This window comes from Taudactylus pleione, unplaced genomic scaffold, assembly GCF_031769625.1.
Source record: "Taudactylus pleione unplaced genomic scaffold, aTauple2 ptg000799l, whole genome shotgun sequence".
Taxonomy (NCBI): domain Eukaryota; kingdom Metazoa; phylum Chordata; class Amphibia; order Anura; family Myobatrachidae; genus Taudactylus; species Taudactylus pleione.
In genome coordinates this window covers 353,284-371,587 of record NW_028285201.1, presented here as the reverse complement: position 1 = coordinate 371,587, position 18,304 = coordinate 353,284, and the positions used below count along the sequence as shown (strand labels likewise).

The following is an 18,304-nucleotide window of genomic DNA, read 5'->3' as shown; positions in this document are numbered from 1 at the left end:
CGCCAAATCCAGGTCGCTCTTACCTGGTCCGGCAACGCTGGAATCGTGGCTGCTGTGTGACAGCGGGTGGGAAATCCCGGGCACCCGCTGTCAGCTGCTCCTCTTCTCCCCCCGGTGGCTGTGTGCAGGCGGCCGCGGCTTCCTTAGGAGCGAGCGCGCCACTCTGCTAAAGGATTTAAAGGGACAGGCACCGTAATAGGAAGCGCTGATTGGGGATAGTTTTGAACTCTGTTCCTGGGAGCACTCCAGTGCCAGAGTATAGGCTCCATTACCATACTCCAGCGTTCCTGTGCAAATCCTAATTTATTGGTTCTGACCCCTGGCGTGTTCGTGACTCTGATTCTGCCTGACCCCTGGTTCTGTGTTGATATCTGGTTCTGACCTCGGCTATTTCCTGTGACCCGTTTACGTCTGCTCCCTGTACCGTCTCATCCGTTTGGTTCTGACCCGGCTAGTCAACTACGCTCAAGTCTCCTGTACACTGACCAAGTTGCCAGCACCTGTATAGGGAAACTTAACCTGATTGCCGCTACCTGTGTGTAGGATGCAGCCAAGTCCATACCTTCTTGCGAGGGTCCCTGGTGAAAACCGCCGGCACATTAGACTCCTCGTCTCCGGAATGGGTCTAGCCAATTCCCTGAATACGGGTAGCATCCACAATCCGCCTGTGAGTTTGTGACAGAATACTCTGACCTAAAAACATGGATGCTGCTGGTAACTCATCGCCCCAAGACTTACTCGAGAACCTACTTGCTAGAGTCGAGAAGCAAGAACAAGATCAAGACTGGATTATGCAGTGTCTCCAGGCTTTAATGCAACAAGTCAGTACCGCTCACCCGGCCCCGTCACAATCAGTCCCACCTACTACGGTGACTGTACAGGCCACAAGTGCTTCTGCTCCATTATGCATTCCGAATCCCACGAAGTACAATGGGGACCCAAAGGACTGTTGAGGGTTCCTGAACCAGTGCTCAATTCAATTTGAGGTTCAAGCAGCAAATTTCCCGTCAGAAAGGACAAAAGTGGCTTATGTGTTCTCGCTGCTGTCCGGTCAGGCCTTGGCTTGGGCCTCTCCTTTATGGGAAAGAAATGATCCTCTGGTTAACAATAGCGCAGAGTTCCTGAAGGTTTTCCGGAGGGTCTTCGATGAGCCAGGTCGAGTAACCTCTGCGGGATCAGCTATCCTACAGCTGAAACAAGGCAATCAATCTGCAGGACAATATGCTGTGTACAGTTCCGTACCCTTGCTTCAGAATTGGGATGGAATAACAAAGCTTTATTTTCTGCTTTCATGCAGGGTTTGTCTGATCAGATCAAAGACTTGCTCGCATCCAGGGAACTGCCAACTTCTTTGGATGACTTGATTTCCCTGGATCTTCACCACAGGGAGAGAACAAGAGAAAAAGAACAGTCTCGTCGGTTTACCTTTAAGCTCGCTCCACGTTTTACGGTACCAGTGGAATTTCCAGAAGAGCCCATGCAGGTTGGGAAATCTCGCCTTCCTGTCGCAGAGAGAGAAAGGAGGTTTATAAACAGACTTTGTTTATATTCTGGTGAACCAGGTCACCTTCTCTCTGGCTGTTCTAAACGTTCAGGAAATGAGAAGGTCTAACTGATCGAAGGGGTGGTCAGATTGGGTACATTTCAACACACCCCAAAGAACCGTGCAGTTCTTCAATTCTCCATTGATGTGACCCTGGTCCTGGGAAAGTTCTCTGAAGTCATTAGGGCTTTTCTGGACTCAGGTGCCGATGGCAACTTCATTATGGCTAAGAAAGTTCAAGAGCTGGGAATTCCTATTATTCCACTTCAAACACCTCTCAGTATCATCGGGGTGGATAGGAATAAACTTCCTACGGCAACCATCCACTCTCGGACGACAGAAGTTATCATGCAAGTAGGGGCTCTCCATCGAGAATCAACAGCATTCTACATACTTCCATCAGCCGAGAGTCCTGTCATCCTGGGTCTCCCTTGGCTTCGCAAACATTCTCCTGTGCTAGATTGGGAGGAACCTCAAATTCTGGCGTGGGGTCCTCTATACCATGGTTCCTGTTTGTTATCCGTCAAACCTCCCCAGCGAGCCATTCGAAGTTCAGTCATCTCTCCCGAAGTTCAGCTTCCAGCTTCATACCGGTCCTTCTAAGATGTGTTTAGTAAGAAAGTCGCTGAGACACTTCCTGCTCATAGAGACTGGGATTACCTTGGAAAGAGCCACCTCAGGGAAGAACTTTTCCTCTTTCACTTCCTGAGTCCCAATCATTGACTGAGTATTCCCAGGAGAATCAGGAACATGGGTTCATCAGAGAATCCAAATCACCCGCGGGTGCCGGTCTATTCTTTGTCAAAAAGAAGGACGGGGGCCTGAGACCATGCATTGATTAACGGGGCCTGAATGCTATTACCATCAAAGACGGGTTTCCATTACCTCTGATATCCAAACTTTTTGATCGAATTAAAGGAGCAAAGATTTTTACCAAGCTAGATCTTCGCGGGGCCTACAATTTGATCAGGATTCGCGCTGGAAATGAGTGGAAGACAGCCTTCAATACTCGTGATGGTCACTTCGAGTACCTAGTCATGCCTTTTTGGGTTAAGCAACGCTCCAGCTGTCTTCCAAAAATATATGAATCACATCTTCAGGGATTTGCTCTATAAATACGTTGTGGTGTATCTAGAAGACATCCTAATATTCTCAGAGGATGTGACGAGTCATCGCCTGCATGTATGTGAAGGGCTCACACAACTTCGGGCCAACCAGCTGTTTTGCAAACCTGAAAAATGTTCCTTCGAGCAAAAGGAGCTAACGTTTCTGGGATACATTATTTCTGGTTCCTGCTTTCAGATGGATCCTGCAAAGCTAGCTGCCATTACTAACTGGCCTCGCCCTGTTGGGTTGAAAGCAATACAATGCTTCCTGGGATTCTGCAATTTCTATCGTCAGTTCATCAAGAATTACTCAATCATAGCAGCTCCAATTACTGCACTCACCTAAAAAGGACAAGATACTCGGAGATGATCTTCTGCAGCTGAAGTGGCCTTTGTTCTTTTAAAACAGTGCTTCATGTCAGCCCCTATTCTAAGACAACCTGACTGCGATCTGCCTTTCTTCTTGGAGGTGGACGCCTCCACGGTGGGAGTTGGAGCAGTACTGTCACAGAAGGCTGAGTGGGGCAAGTGGTACTCCTGTGGGTTCTTTTCCCGTAAGTTTTCTGCTCCAGAGAAAAATTATGCAGTTGGGGATAAGGAATTACTAGCTATTAGCTAGCGTTGCAAGAGTGGAGATATTTGCTGGAGGGGGCAAAATTCCAGTGACAGTCTACATAGATCACAAAAACCTCATTTATCTCAAAACCACGAATTGCCTGAATTATCGTCAGTCCAGGTGGTCCCTGTTTTTTGACCGCTTTAACTTGGTTATTACCTATCGTCCAGGTTGCGAGAATGTAAAAGCTGACGCCCTGTCTCGAGCATTCAATGTGGCCCAGGAGGATGAAGTAAAGGAAGACAAACCAATTTTAAATCCTGGGTGCTTTGTTGCAGTCACTAAGGTCAAAATCCCACCAGGGAAAACATTTGTAGCACCCGAACTCCGGTCTAAGTTACTCCAGTGGGCCCATTCTTCTCGTTTTTCAGGTTATGCAGGAATGGGGAGAACTTTGGAACTGATCCTTAGGAGTTTTTGGTGGCCGACTGTACGTCATGACGTCAAGGACTTTGTGGCAGCCTGTACTATCTCTGCTCAGCATAAGGTGCCTCCTCAACTTCCTTTGGGGTCTTTATGTCCACTTCCAATACCTGATCGTCCTTGGTCCCATATATCCATGGACTTTATAACAGACCTGCCCTCCTGCCAGGGGTTGAATACAATCTGGGTAGTGGTGGACAGATTCTCCAAGGTCGCTCACTTTGTCCCATTAAGAGGGTTACCGTCGGCTCCAAAGTTGGCTGAGGCATTTATAAAGGAAATCTTCAAGCTACATGGGTTCCCCAAAGACATTGTTTCAGATCGTGGGGTACAATTTACTTCCAGGTTCTGGAGGGCGTTATGTAAATGCTTTAATATCAACTTGAGTTTTTCATCTGCATACCATCCTCAGAGCAATGGTCAAACGGAGCGTGTAAATCAGGATTTGGAAAAATTAATTTGGATATATGTCTCAGCTAATCAAGATGATTTGGTTTCCTTGTTCCCATGGGCTGAATTCGCTCACAATAATTTGTACCATGAGTCATCGGGAGACTCTCCATTCTTCATTCAGTATGGGCTACATCCCGTGATACCAGAAGTACCTGCTGTTCAGTCAATGTCTCTCCCAGCTGTTGGAGGCACAGCGAGTCACTTCTTCAGGATTTGGAGGGAGGTGAAAAAAAATTTGTGTAAAACTTCTTCTAGGTATAAGCGGGTGGCAGAAAAGAAAAGGAAAAGGAGTCCTGTACTGAATCCTGGCGATAAAGTCTGGTTATCCACTAAACACTTACGATTAAAGGTTCCCACCATGAAGTTTGCTCCTAGATTCATTGGTCCCTTCCAGATTCTGCAGGTCATCAATCCGGTGGCTTTTCATTTAAAACTTCCTGGTACTCTTAGGGTTCCCAACGTGTTCCATACCTCTCTTCTGAAACCATTGGTGCTTAATCAATATTCAAAACAGTACAACCCTCCTACTGCAATTCCAGTGGATCACCAAGAGGAGTATGAAGTCAAACACATTCTGGATTCCAGAATATCCCGAGGTGCAGTTCAATTCCTGGTGCATTGGTCCAGAAGAGTGTTGTTGGGTTAGGGCTTCAGATATTCATGCACCCCAACTCCTTCGGAAGTTTCTTCAAAAGTTCCCTGGCAAGCCATTTGTGGGGTGTTCGGTGCCCACCCCTAGAAGAGGGGGGTAATGTCATGGCACCGCCGAATCCAGGTCGCTCTTACCTGGTCCAGCGACGCTGGAGTCCTGGCTGGCATGTGACAGCGGGTGGGAGATCCCCGGCACCCGCTGTCAGCTGCTCCTCTTCTCCCCCGGTGGCTGTGTGCAGGCGGCCGTGGCTTCCTTAGGAGCGCGCTCACCGCTCTGCTAAAGGATTTAAAGGGACAGGCACCGTAATAGGAGTGCTGATTGGGGCTAGTTTTGAACTCTGACCTATATAAGGAAGTTCCTGGGAGCACTCCAGTGCCAGAGTATAGGCTTCATTACCATACTCTAGTGTTCCTGTGCATATCCTAATTATTGGTTCTGACCCCTGGCGTGTTCGTGACTCTTAAACTGCCTGACCCCTGGTTCAACATTGATAGCTGGTTCTGACCTCTGCTATTCCCTGTGACCCGTTTACGTCTGCTCCCTGGTACCATCTCATCCGTTTGGTTCTGACCCGATAGTTGACTACGCTCAAGTCTCCTGTATACCGACCAAGTTGCCAGCACCTGCATAGGGAAACCTAACCTGAGGGCCGCGACCTGTGTGTCGGACGCAGCCAAGTCCATACCTTCTTGTGAGGGTCCCTGGTGAAAATCGCTGGCACATTAGACTCCGCGCCTCTGGAATAGGTCTAGCCAATTCCCTGAATACAGGTAGCATTCACAATCCGCCCGTGAGTTTGTGACAGGTCCTCAGTTTTTAAATTGATCTCCATAGTTCTTAATACTCACATGACTCCACTATTTCATGTATATCGGGGAAATCTCTCTAATAATGACCGTTATGTTATGGGACATATTCTCATAACAACTAAACTTCTCAGAGCACAACATTGGCGTACATTTTATACTCCTAATATAGATCCAGTAGAATCCAATGTTTTGGCCCATTATGAATTTGAAGTTGCAGGATCTTCATATTCTCCCTCTACCTCGGATCCCTCTATACGATGGTTTGGGTGGAGTGAATATTGGGTAACAAAACCGCCCCGATACGCGGAGAGGATCTTCTCTACCTTAGGACTGCCTACCTGGTGGTATGTGGATTTGAGGTTAGACCCTTTCTTTATATTTTACGGTTTCACCGTTCTGAACATAATCTGCTCTTGTATACTGATGTCTATGTTTGTTGACATGTCAGTTAACATGATTTAATACACTATTAGTATTATCTACAATTTATTTTTATACATATATATATATATATATATATATATAGTGATTTCAAGTGTATATGTTGATTTGAGGTTTGTACCCTTCTGTGTTCCCTCCCCCCCCCCCCCAGTTTTCTTATTTTAATTTACTATTTCTTTCCTAATGATTTCTAAACTTTATTGTTTTTTTTCTATATTTTCACTGATTTGTTGTATGGTTATTGTAAAATTTCATAAAATTTTAATATTAAAAAAAATTTACATAGTTTTAGCTGTTTTTATTTTATTTTTAAAAATACAGATCCAAAACCAAAACATGTGAGGGTGGTTTTGCAAAACACGTGAGGGTGGTTTTGCAAATTATTGCTGTGGGTGCCTGGGCAGCCATCCTCTGCTGTGCTACAAAAAGAAAAAAGCAGAGTGTCAGAAACCGCACTCAGACGAAGCGGGGACTCTGCTACTCACCGCTCCGTGAACTTCACTTCTGTCTCTTTTACGGACTTGTGGCCTCCCGCAGGCCTGAGGTTCAGCGTGGAAGTCAGTGTGCAGCAATGCCAGAGGAAGCAAGACCTTCTCTGAAGTATCGGTGTCCGGCATTCACCATGTGTGCAGGAGACAGGGCGCCGCCATCTTCCCCAGGATCAGCTGATCGGGTCACTGCCAATCCAGAGCTGGCAGTAAGTCAGCTGACTTCTGCATCCAAACCTCGCTGGTCGGAGGGGATAAAAGGAGCAGCCCAGGAAGTCTCAAGTTACTAGTGCCACTGTATTCACAGCCTAGCTGAGTGAGGAGACAGCGCTCCAGTGTTTATTCCTCTGAGTGATTCCTGTGTTATTCTCATCTTGCACCTCTGGCTCCATTGGTTCCAGCCGATACCCACAGTCCATCAGTTTCAGCCAATAACCACAGCTCATTGATTCATACCGATAGCCACAGCTCATCAATTCACACAGATAACCACAGCTCATCAGTTCATACCAATAACCATAGCTCATTGGTTCTTACCAATAACTACAGCTCATCGGTCCTTGTCAATAACCATCACTTATTGGTTCAAAACCAATAGCTTCAACTCATTAGTCCTTACCAATAATCATAACTCATCGGTTCTTACTGATAACTACAACTCATCGAATACTACCTATAATAACAGACCATCGGTCCCTACCGATAACCACAGACTATCGGTCTCAGCTAATAACTACAGACTCACAGCTCCTGTCCATTTTCTAGTCTCAGTTCTAGTACTGAGTGACCCAGCCAGGGGGCCGCGACCTGTCTGTCAGACGAAGCAAAGTCCATATCTCCTTGCAGGAGGCTCTGGTGACCAGTGGTGGGTTAGACTCCACGCCTCTGGTATGGGTCTCTGCCAACACTCAGTACTAGTTTCAGTACCCAGTTCCACACATGAGCAGGAGTTACATCCGCCCAGCTATTTTTACCACAAAATCCATAGAGTCCCTGTCACGTCCAGACCCCAGTCCGGATTAACAAAAAACCCAATCTGTGACTTTTGGAACATTTGCAGGATCTCTTATCCAGAATCAACCTGGTGTTACCCAAAATTACTGGAGGTGCTCCCAACATTATGGAGACCTCTCCCCAATTTTTTTTTGACCAAGGTAACTCCTACTACAGACTTTCTTACAACTAAGGCTTCTCCTTTGGTGCAGAATAAAGATAAACATCGAAGCTACTTGCGGTCTAAGCTTTCTAAAGTTGAACGCCAGTGATGAAAGGAGTTCCACCTCTGTTGTTACTGTGGAAGTTCTGATAATTTTATTAAGAATTGTATCCTTTGCAAATCACCCGGTGTGTCTTCTGCAGTCTCCATTCCCACTACTCTTGGTAGGGGTGTTAAGAAGGATGCCCAGAAAGAGTCTCCAATTCATGATTGGGGCCCTGTAACAAGAAGACTCTATTCCAGTTTTGGGAACCAAACAAGATTATTTAAATATTTCAGGTTGAGAGAAGCATCTGTTTTGCGTACCCCAGAAGGGGTCTCCAGTTCCCGGTCCGGTTCCACTTCAGTTAATTTGATTAAACCATCTGGTTTCAAGTATGGATATTCTTAAAGCTTGTACTGTAATGGCAGAGCTTGGGAACCTCTGTCCCATAATTTTGACAAAGCACAGATTTTAGGATGTTCTAGTAATAGTAAGAATATCCTACATCACATGAGGATTTATAAAGTCATGTGGCCACCTAATACTAAATTTCAAAAACCAGTGTTTGTCAGTCACTTTTTACTTGTGTTTTTTGTGCAAAATTTTTCCACCGTACTTAAATAACCCAAAACATTTAACCCCCACAAATTATAAATACATTATAGATGTCACTTTTGTAAAATTAATCATATAAATACAGTTTCATCTTTATGTACATACAGTATGCAAACCTATCTTTATAAATGCCAAGAACATTCTAAGGTCAAAGAAGGTATTAAAACTTTCCTGGGGTATAGTACATAAAGTACTGTAATTGATATTAATGTATACTGTAGTTATACATTATTTATTATTTTGTATTTTCAGGCCCCTTACACCCACAACACCATCAAAATAAAAACTGTTACTGGAACCATATGCAATGTGATGTTGAGAGATCTCCTCCTCCGCATTAATCCTTAAGTATCCACTGATCATTCTCACATGGTGAGCTTAACTGCCTGTGGCACAATTAACTCTACAAGTGCACCACTTCAATTTCACATAGGGGATGATTCTGATTTAACACAGTAGCAGTAGCGGCTGCATTGTTTTGTGCAGCCGCTAAGGCGTCTTTGTGACAAGGCCGTGCCCAATGAACATCGTATTGAGAAGCCCACCGGCTATGGCATAATTTCCCAGATGTGTGCACAAAGACGCACTATCAGCAGACCATCAGGCTGATCATCGGAGATTGCAATTTGTCAGTGGACTCAGGGCCTGATTCAGACCCACTCACGAGCGCTGAGCGCTCGCAAGCAGGTTGATGTTGACCCAGTGTGCATGCGCACGACGGAGGTGGCTCCATCGTGCGCATGCGCGAGACCCGGATAGCGACGGGCAAGCCGTCGCTCCGGGTCTCGCTAAAAAGGGGGCGTGCTGTCCATGTTGAGTGACAGCGCGCCCCCTTTGGTGGGTGGGCCGGGGGCGTGGTGATGTCAGTGGGTGGACTTCTTGCTCTGTAAGAGCAAGAAGTCCACTGGGACTTGTGGCAACGAGACCCTACCACAAGGGTCTCGTCACAAGTACGATGGTCGCAGTGGTCTTGACTATCGCGACCATCATCCTGGCCAGTCGCACTAGCTGTGGGTAGTCACCCACAGCTATGCGAGCGGCCAGGAGGCCGCTCTAAAAATACAATAGGCGGGCACTGATTCAGAGCGAGTGCTCTGAAAGAGCATCTGGCTCTGAATCAGGCACTAAGTTGCTGACATTGACACGCCCCTGACATACACGCAACTTGTAGCAACACACACACACCGTTTACCACTCATAATCACCTATCAATATTGCATAGCTCTCCATGCAATTTCGATCTGCGTCACCCATGAGGTACAGTAACAATAAGGATGCATGTGCAGTGCGTCTTGGACCCATGAGCCTGCACCCAATGTTTTAGCGGTGTCTGACTTAGAGTCACCCCCATAGTTCCTAGGCTTAACAGACAGCTTGAAACTAGGACTAATCACATTACGGACTGATGTACACGTCATTCAACAGGACATCACAGAAACCAGAGACATTTGATTGCAGCACCAGTAGCAAATTACCTGTGACATATTGTATCATATGCGCTGAATTTGTAACGCTTAAAGTATGTGCTCCCTGATGTATACCACTAGCCATGAAACAAAAAGGTTTTAGCAGAGATTATTTATATAACAGCACTCAGACTAATCATTCCTGTGAAGTAACCAGCAGAAGGGTGTCAGCAACAGGAACTGCATTAAAAAAAATGGTTCTGTGTGCATCTACACTGACACTGTTCACCTGATTAAGCCCCCATGAGACCATACCACCCACTCAAGACTGTGGAGCAAGTAATTAATGATATGCCCAGTGCCAAAGAAGGACTTTACATTTTTTACCATCGGATACATTGTTTAAAGACCGTAGAGCTCAAAGCAGGGGCGTATCTATAATGGGTGCACACCCTGCACCCATAGCATACTTACGTCTCCGGAGTCCCACGTCGGAGCGGGGGTCCGGCGCTCTAAAAACGACTGGAAAATGGCCGCCACGGCCATTTTCCTATAGTTTGCGCATGCGCAGTACAGGGAAAATGGCCTTCACAGCCATTTTCCCGGTGACCTGTGCATCCTCTATAGACTCTGGGCGCACTCTAGTGCCCAGAGTCTATAACTCCAGCGCTGGCCGCGCACAGCTCAGTGCGCTGCCGGCCGCCGGACAGAGAGGAGGGGGCCCGTGTCGGAGACTGCACACGGGCCCCCACATCTCTAGAAATGCCCCTGGCTCAAAGATGGAGAATATTCACAGGAGTCAGAGTGGTGATCAGCGATCATAAGGAAGCTTAGCATTAAGGCCCTGATTCAGAGCCGGACGCTCTGACCAGAGCGCTCGCTCTGAATCAGGGCCCACCTCCATTAAAATGGAGCGTCCTCCTGGACGCTCCTATAGCTGTGGGTCACCACCCACAGCATATACGAGCGTGCAAAAAGATGGTCGCGATGGTCTTGACCATCGCGACCATCGGAACTGCGAGTGAAAGCCTGCGGTTGGGTTTCCCAACCGCAAGGCCAGGAGCCAAAATCACTCCCACTGACATCACTAGTGATGTCAGTGGGGCCGGCTTCAGACGGTAGGCGTTCCCTTGGGAACGCCTCCGTCAGGCAGGCACGCCCCCGGCACGCCCACCAAAGGGGGCGTGCTGTCAGTCACCATCGACAGCACGCCCCCTTTGATGAGACACTCCGAGCAAAGGAAAGTCCTTCGCTCGCCGGGTCTCGCGCATGCGCATGACGGAGCTCCCTCCGTCGTGCGCATGCGAAGTGGGGAACATCGACCCACTTGTGAGCGTACTGCCGCTCGCGAGTGGGTCTGAATGACCCCCTAACATCATAACAGCACCCATGCCAGATTTATTGAAGGGACTGCAACAGCATTTTTAGACGCTGTGTGAGTCCAAAGGTCATGTAAGAACTGCAAATTATCACTATTACCAATTCCAAAGTGTGAGTAGACTGTGGTTCCTATTCATCATAACTTCATTTTCACAAAAGCTGGTGAAAAATTCACATTTTCACCTGCAACTGTAAAAATTAAGTTATCGGGCCATTCATCAAGGAGGTAAAGCAGGAGATATCACAGATATCTCCTACTTGCCTTCCTCTTGCGGAATGGCCTGCTGTCCCCATACACTAGTATGGGGACAGAGGGCCTGATTCAGAGCCGGTCGCTATTTGCGGTCTTTCGTTCAAAAAAAAGGGGTGGCTATTCAAATGAACCGTTCGCTCTTTGCGGTCTGTTCACGCCTCTAGGTCTGAACGAGCGAACAAAACTTGTGGTCGTTTTTTGGGAAACTACGCCCCCTGGCCGCTCGCATCCTACGTCATGTCCGCTATTTATTAGATTAATCGAGTACATTGACCAGGGTATGAGCTGCTCGCTATTCTTGTGGTTAGTTTTTGCTACCACAATTTTGCGAGCAGTTCTGGCTATAAAATAACCCAGTGACGTGGTAAATGACGCTGCTGTTTTAATTATGCACACCCATAAAACGCCCGTTATGACCTTTAAGCACGCCTGCGATCGGATCTCCACTCCCCGTTTTCAAGCACCTTCCCCTGTTACTACCCACATACGCCTCTTTCTGTCACTCAAATTATCAGGCATTCGCTATTTTGCGAGCACATGAATTTCGACCGCACTGACTGGTTCGCGCATGCGTATAACGATCCGTATGCATGCGCAGTTGGGCAAACATCGCTCGGAGCGAACGAGCGGCCGCTTACGAGCGGCTCTGAATCAGGCCCAGAATTCATCATGCTCCGAAAATATATTTTCAGAGCTTGACTGCGGGAGCATTCCCCATCTTCCGATGGCATATGCTCCTGCTCCGGAATTGCAACCCACTCCTTCCCTATGGGAAGGAGGTCCGGGTTGCGATGAGGATTGCTATCGGATCCCTCCGCCCCTGTCTGGCTCCTTCCGCCGAATGTCGGGGCTCTTGTGCGCATGTGTTACCTGTAGCACCCTGGTGTCCTGTCATCTTTCAATCACGCCAATATATATATATATATATATATACTTAGGGGAAGGTGGGGCTAGTTGTTACAAAAATACAAAAATTCAAATATCTCAAAAATCTTTACTCACAACCAAACAGAAAAATTTACAAACAAAACAGTATTCGCTCTTCTATTTTTATTGGGTGTAAATTACATCCAATAATTATTATTAACAATGAAAAACATGTTGTTAGAACAAAAATAATCGTAACAATCTGCCCCCGATGGGGGTAAGTTGGTACAGGGTTGGGGCAAATTGTTACTGATCAAATAATCTACACAAAATCTTAATATAAAAAGCATTCATTAGAAAATTTTGTATGTTTATCACAAAATCACATTTGGTATATATTTCATCAAGCAGGCAACAGCTAGTATTAAATAATAAGCTCAAACTTGAATAATTACTTGCAGAATCCAGCAAATAGCTCACTTAGTAATAAATTATAATGTGTTTCACAGCAAATAACAGCCTGGTACAGTATGTGTTGTATTTATACAATGCCCCCTGTTGTAGTGCACATTATGCAGTGCCCCTTATGCAGTCTCCCCAGTAGTGCCCAATATATAGTGCCCCCAGTAAAGCCCCTTGTACAGTGCTTGTAATGCAGTGCCCCGAGTAGTGCCCCTTATGCAGTGCCCCAGTAGTGCCCCCAGTAGGGCCCCTTATATAGTGCTCCTTATATAGTGCCCCCATGCAGTACCCAATTTACAGTGCCCCAGTAGTGCCCCCTATGCAGAGCCACCAGTAGTACCCAATATATAGTGCCCCCAGTAGTGCCCCTATGTAGTGCCCAATATATAGTGCATCCAGTAGTGCCCAATATATAGTGCCCCCAATGCAGTTCCCAATATACAATGCCACCTGTAGTGCCCCTTATACAGTGCCCCAGTAGTGCCCTATATAGTGCCCCCAGTAATGCCCAATATATAGTGACCCTTATCAGGGCTGGCCCTAGCCCAACATTTTTTGGTAAGCGAGTATATTTTTTGGCGCCCCCCTATGCAGTGCCCCTTTTACAGAGCCCCGGTAGTGGTCCCCCCTGTGCAGTGCCCCTTGTGCCCCCAGTAGTAAGCTCCTTATATAGTGCCCCCAGTAGTAGTCCCCCCTATGCAGTGCCCCCAGTAGTGGTACCCCCTATGCAGTGGCCCTTATAAAGTGCACCCAGTAGTGGTCCCCCCTGTGCAGTGCCCCTTGTGCCCCCAGTAGTAAGCCCCTTATATAGTGCCCCCCGTGGTACTCCCCCCTATGCAGTGCCCCCAGTAGTGGTACCCCCTATGCAGTGCCCCTTATATAGTGCCCCCAGTAGTGGTCCCCCCTGTGCAGTGCCCCTTGTGCCCCCAGTAGTAAGCCCCTTATATAGTGCCCCCAGTAGTACTCCCCCTTATGCAGTGCCCCCAGTAGTGGTACCCCCTATGCAGTGCCCCAGTAGTAGTACCCCCTTGTAGTGCCCCTAGTAGTAGCCACCCCATTGTAGTGCCCCTAGTAGTAGTCCCCCCTTGTAGTAGTCCCCCCCCCTTGTTGTGCCCCCAGCGGAGGTTCCCCCCCTATGCAGTACCCCAGTAGTAGCCACCCCCTTTGTAGTAGTCCCCCCCTTGTTGTGCCACCAGCGGAGGTTCCCCCCCCATGCAGTGCCCCAGTAGTAACCCCCCCAGTAGACACACATGTAATAAAAATAAAAACACTTACCTGAATCCCCGCTCCAGCTCCGGCCGCCGCCATCCGCTCCTCAGTCCGGGCCGGGCCGCTCTGCATTATGGGAGAGACGTCATGACGTCTCTCCCTTTACCCACTGCGGGAGCCGGAAAGCTCCAGTCCGGTTTCGGCAGTGGGCGCAGTAACCAATGAGAGTCTGACAGACTCTCATTGGCTGCTAATGAAAACAAACACACAGTTGCCGGCACCGGCGGCTGTGTGTCTGTCACTGTGTAGTGCTGACCGAACTCCATCCAGTCAGCGATACACGCGTGGTGCAGCTGTGTCACAGAGACTGTCTGCCCGTGGCCCGCATGGTCGCAGCTGAGGCGCCCTCCACTATGTGGTGCCCTACTCAGCTGCGTGCCATGCGTAATGGTAGAACCGGCCCTGCCCCTTATGCAGTGCCCAATATACAGTGTCCCCGCCAGCGGCACCCCCAAGCAGCTGGTCCGATGGCGCCCAGGGCATGTACCCGGCCCGTCCCCTCTTAGTTAAGCCACTGGATCTGATTAGTTACTAGGGCATCCATGGAGTTTCAGAGTTGCACATCATGACGAGATATCGCTGCTGTGAAATGTTTTAACAATTTTTATATACAGTATTTATTATAAATGATTTTTAAATGTACTATTCATTATAACTTCATCATCACAGGATAACAATAGTAAGCAAACAAATGTGGCTACTCTGTCTTCCAAAACACAGTGCCTGATACAGCAAGGAAAGCAACTGCGAATGCAATAGCGATTACGCACGCAGTCTCACTGTGATAGTATGCTAATCCATTGTGATCGTAATGCAATCTCAGGACGCTCACTTTACCTTACACATATCCGTAATGTTTAGCAGGACTGTGAAACCATCGGTACAATCGAGTACCATCGCAGCCTCATGCACACTTGCACAAGCCCTGACCTTACTCAGAAATTGCTAAATTCCACGCACGCTATCAGGCCTCAGGCTGCATAGGGCGTCGCAATGGATAATTTATGCATGCCCCTGCAACGCCGTTGAAACGCACTGGCACGCCTGCATTCGCCCAACCACCCCCCCTCCCCTGTTACCACCCACAAATGGCACTTCCTGTCAATCACTCTGCAATGGGTCTGCGTAGTCATGGCGATCACAGTCCCAATCGCAGTGGCTAGTTCCTGCACTGTGATGCATACACATGCACAGTACGCAACAATCAGCCGATTGCGTGCATATTAGTAACTGCGTTCCTTGCTGAATCAGGCTCACAGTCCTTAGGGGGATCACTAAAGAAACAATACCTTAATGCATTTGATGGAAGTTTTGTCCCCGATAGTTCAAGATATTTGAGGGCAGATGACTTGCTAAAAAACTGTGAAACTGCAGAAGATGGATCTTTCACTTTCCTGAAATATACCAATAACAAATTTAGTAGGCAAGTCATCATATTCATACATATAAAGAAGTATGTTACCAAAACAATATTAGCAAGGAAGTGGGTCATACTTGCCAATTCTCCCTGAAATAGTAGCAATCCCCCTGTCTCCCTGAAGAGTCTAGAAATCTCCCTGATTGCACCTTACCCACGTTATGTAGCTGTTATATTAAAAAAAAACATTATATATATGTCAATCCAAAGGTCCGGGAAATCCCACAGTAATGCTGGGGTAGCCATGGCCGGTGCCCTCACAAATCAATAGTAATAGTAAACAGCAGGTGTGGCACTCGGCTCCAAAGAAATAGACATACACACGGTAGTATATATATTATATATATATATATATATATATATATATATATGTGTATATACACACACTTTTAAATGGGATCATTAGTATCATTTCCCTGCATTGGCTATAAGGCACAATGGCCCTCATTCAGACCCACTCGCAAGCGGGCGCACGTACGTTAGGCGTACGTACAAAAATATTTAAATTCAATGGCTCGCTCGTATTTTCGTTCGCATCTAAAATTCCTCCCTAAACTCAGGCGACCCCTCCTCTAACTAACGAGCGTACGAAATAGCGAGCGTACATCCCCGAAATGGCTTGAAAGGAACGCACGCACAAGTATAAACAGGAAGTGGCCTTGTCAGATGTCGATTACCTGCTCCTTTATTCTGCCTACCTCCATCAATCGTATCATGCCAATCAATGTATCAATTAGCTTAATTGTTTGTTTTTTTCAACACAATGCAAGAAACTTTACTCTTGTCCGTGTTTGTGTTTTCCCGCAGAATACGTACGGCTTAAACATTCGCTTTTATTGCTCAAAAAACATGTTACCCACAATTAAACAATTGTTCTATTGCTTTGGATCCCCGCATATTTCCCGGGGTTCATTTCTTTATTTAAATTTGCTTACGCATGTCACTGCATCAAGCCTATCATAACTCTCAAGAGATTTCTGGCCCTGTCGAACACATGACTCATACACTAACCAATAGAATTGCTCCTGTTAATTTCCCAAATACATTAGCCAATCAGTAATTTTTTGGCCACTTTATCAAAAATGATTTTTAGGAAAAACACCATTGCCATCATGAGAGCCTCCGCATTCACCAAGCGCGAGCTGCTGGTGCTAACGGAGGTGATAGATAGACGTATCACCAGCCAGCCTCCACCCATCACCAACCGGCAGAAGCGTTCCGCATATGCGGAGGCACGGGCCCGCCTGCGCTCCATCGGCTCACGCCGCAACATCGGCCAGCTGGAGCGCAGGTGGTCGGACCTGCAACGGCGAACGCCCCGCTTGCTGGCATGCTTTCGCATGCAGATTTCAGAAAGTAAGTTTTATGTATTTTGTTTTTCATGTTTGTCTTTGTGGCCCAAACTGCGTGTGCATGTTTTCATGTCTGTCCTATTTATTCATTCTCATATTTGCCTGGCCATGTTTTCCCTCTATTTCATAATTATTCATTCTCCTCATATTTGCATGGCCATGTTTTCCCTCTATTTCATAATTATTCATTCTCCTCATATTTGCATGGCCATGTTTTCCCTCTATTTCATAATTATTCATTCTCCTCATATTTGCATGTTTTTTGTTGGTGGGGGGTGATTTTAAATTGTTTTTTGGCCAGGATTTGTGCTGAAACCTACCACAATTTGTTTGACATCTTTTAGGGGGACAGCCAAGACTACGCCATCACCGTCCGGCCAGACGGCGGTCACGCCCACTCTCCCCAACCCCCAGCCAACACTCCACCCCCAATAATTCCCCTATTCCCCACTCCTCCCCAGCCTTCCAAGACCCTCTCCCGGAAATGTCGGGCCTCCTTCCCCTCTGTCCCACTTCCCCCTCTCCTCCAACCACCCCTCTTCCAATTACCCCCTCCCCGGAGTCCGTAATAACCCTGCCCCGATCTTTGGGGAATGGAGGGTCCTCCGAGGAGGACGATGGTGGGACTTCCGGAGCTGCCGTTTTGTCAACCGGTATGTTTTTCTTTAGCCTTTTTTTTTAAGCACAAACTGTTTGTATGTAATCATGTGTCGTTCCTTTATTCTGGGTTTTTGGGACGACTTTTGGTGATTTAGCAGATTGCCTTTACCTGTTCCTGCTGATTTCAACATACACATATCACACCTGGGGGAATTTGTACATAGGCCTTGTATTTTTTGCAGCCCCCATTTTTTTTTTTTTTTTGGAGTGATTTCGTTGTTTTTTTTAATTTTTAATGTGGTTTCCCTATTGTTGTATTAATCCACACACTTTTCTCACCCACAGAGGAACAGAGGCGTCGTCAAGAAGTACAAGACTGTGTGGCCCAGATGCGCCAACATATAATTGGGGTGCTCGTGGCCCTTGACCGTCTGTCTGGCATCCTTCGCCAATAGTTTTATTTGTGGTTTTTCTTTTTCAAAATAAATTGTATTTTTCAAACATACGTTCCGGCTAATTCGTTTTTTCAAACCCAAAGATTGTTTACCCTGACATAAGTAGACTGTTCCTGCAAGGATTTCCATTTTTTTAAAGTAAGATTGTGTTTTGTATTTGTATGTAAAACAGCCACAAGAAACACATAACAGTCACAATGTCATTTCCCTTTTTGGGTGTAGTGTCAATTAGATATTTCTACATTTTACAGGTTCCTAGTTGGTGTGCAAGCTGCTTAGGCCAATCTTACAAAGCCAAATGATTGTACAGGCTTCCTTTTGGTGTGGGTTTTGAACCTGAAAACATATTTCATTTTAGCTCAACTGGCGACAGTACTGGATTACCCCTTAGTCAAATGTACCGTGTGTGAACCTGGTTACACTTGCTGGTAACGTCCAAAAAAAGGAAGAACATTTCACTCTACAAACATTTATTCACAACATAACTGATAAATCAAA

At 46.7% G+C, this 18,304-nt stretch overlaps 1 protein-coding gene across 1 annotated transcript in view; it reads right to left on the bottom strand.

Annotated features, from left to right (window-relative positions):
* LOC148474932 (capping protein, Arp2/3 and myosin-I linker protein 2-like) overlaps positions 1 to 18,304 on the bottom strand; it is a 970,125-nt gene that overhangs the window by 791,827 nt on the left and 159,994 nt on the right. Inside the window, exon 12 of the mRNA XM_088457971.1 lies at positions 15,272 to 15,376. Within this exon, the coding sequence (XP_088314097.1) occupies positions 15,272 to 15,376 (105 nt within the window). The remainder of the gene's footprint in view (positions 1 to 15,271; positions 15,377 to 18,304) is intronic.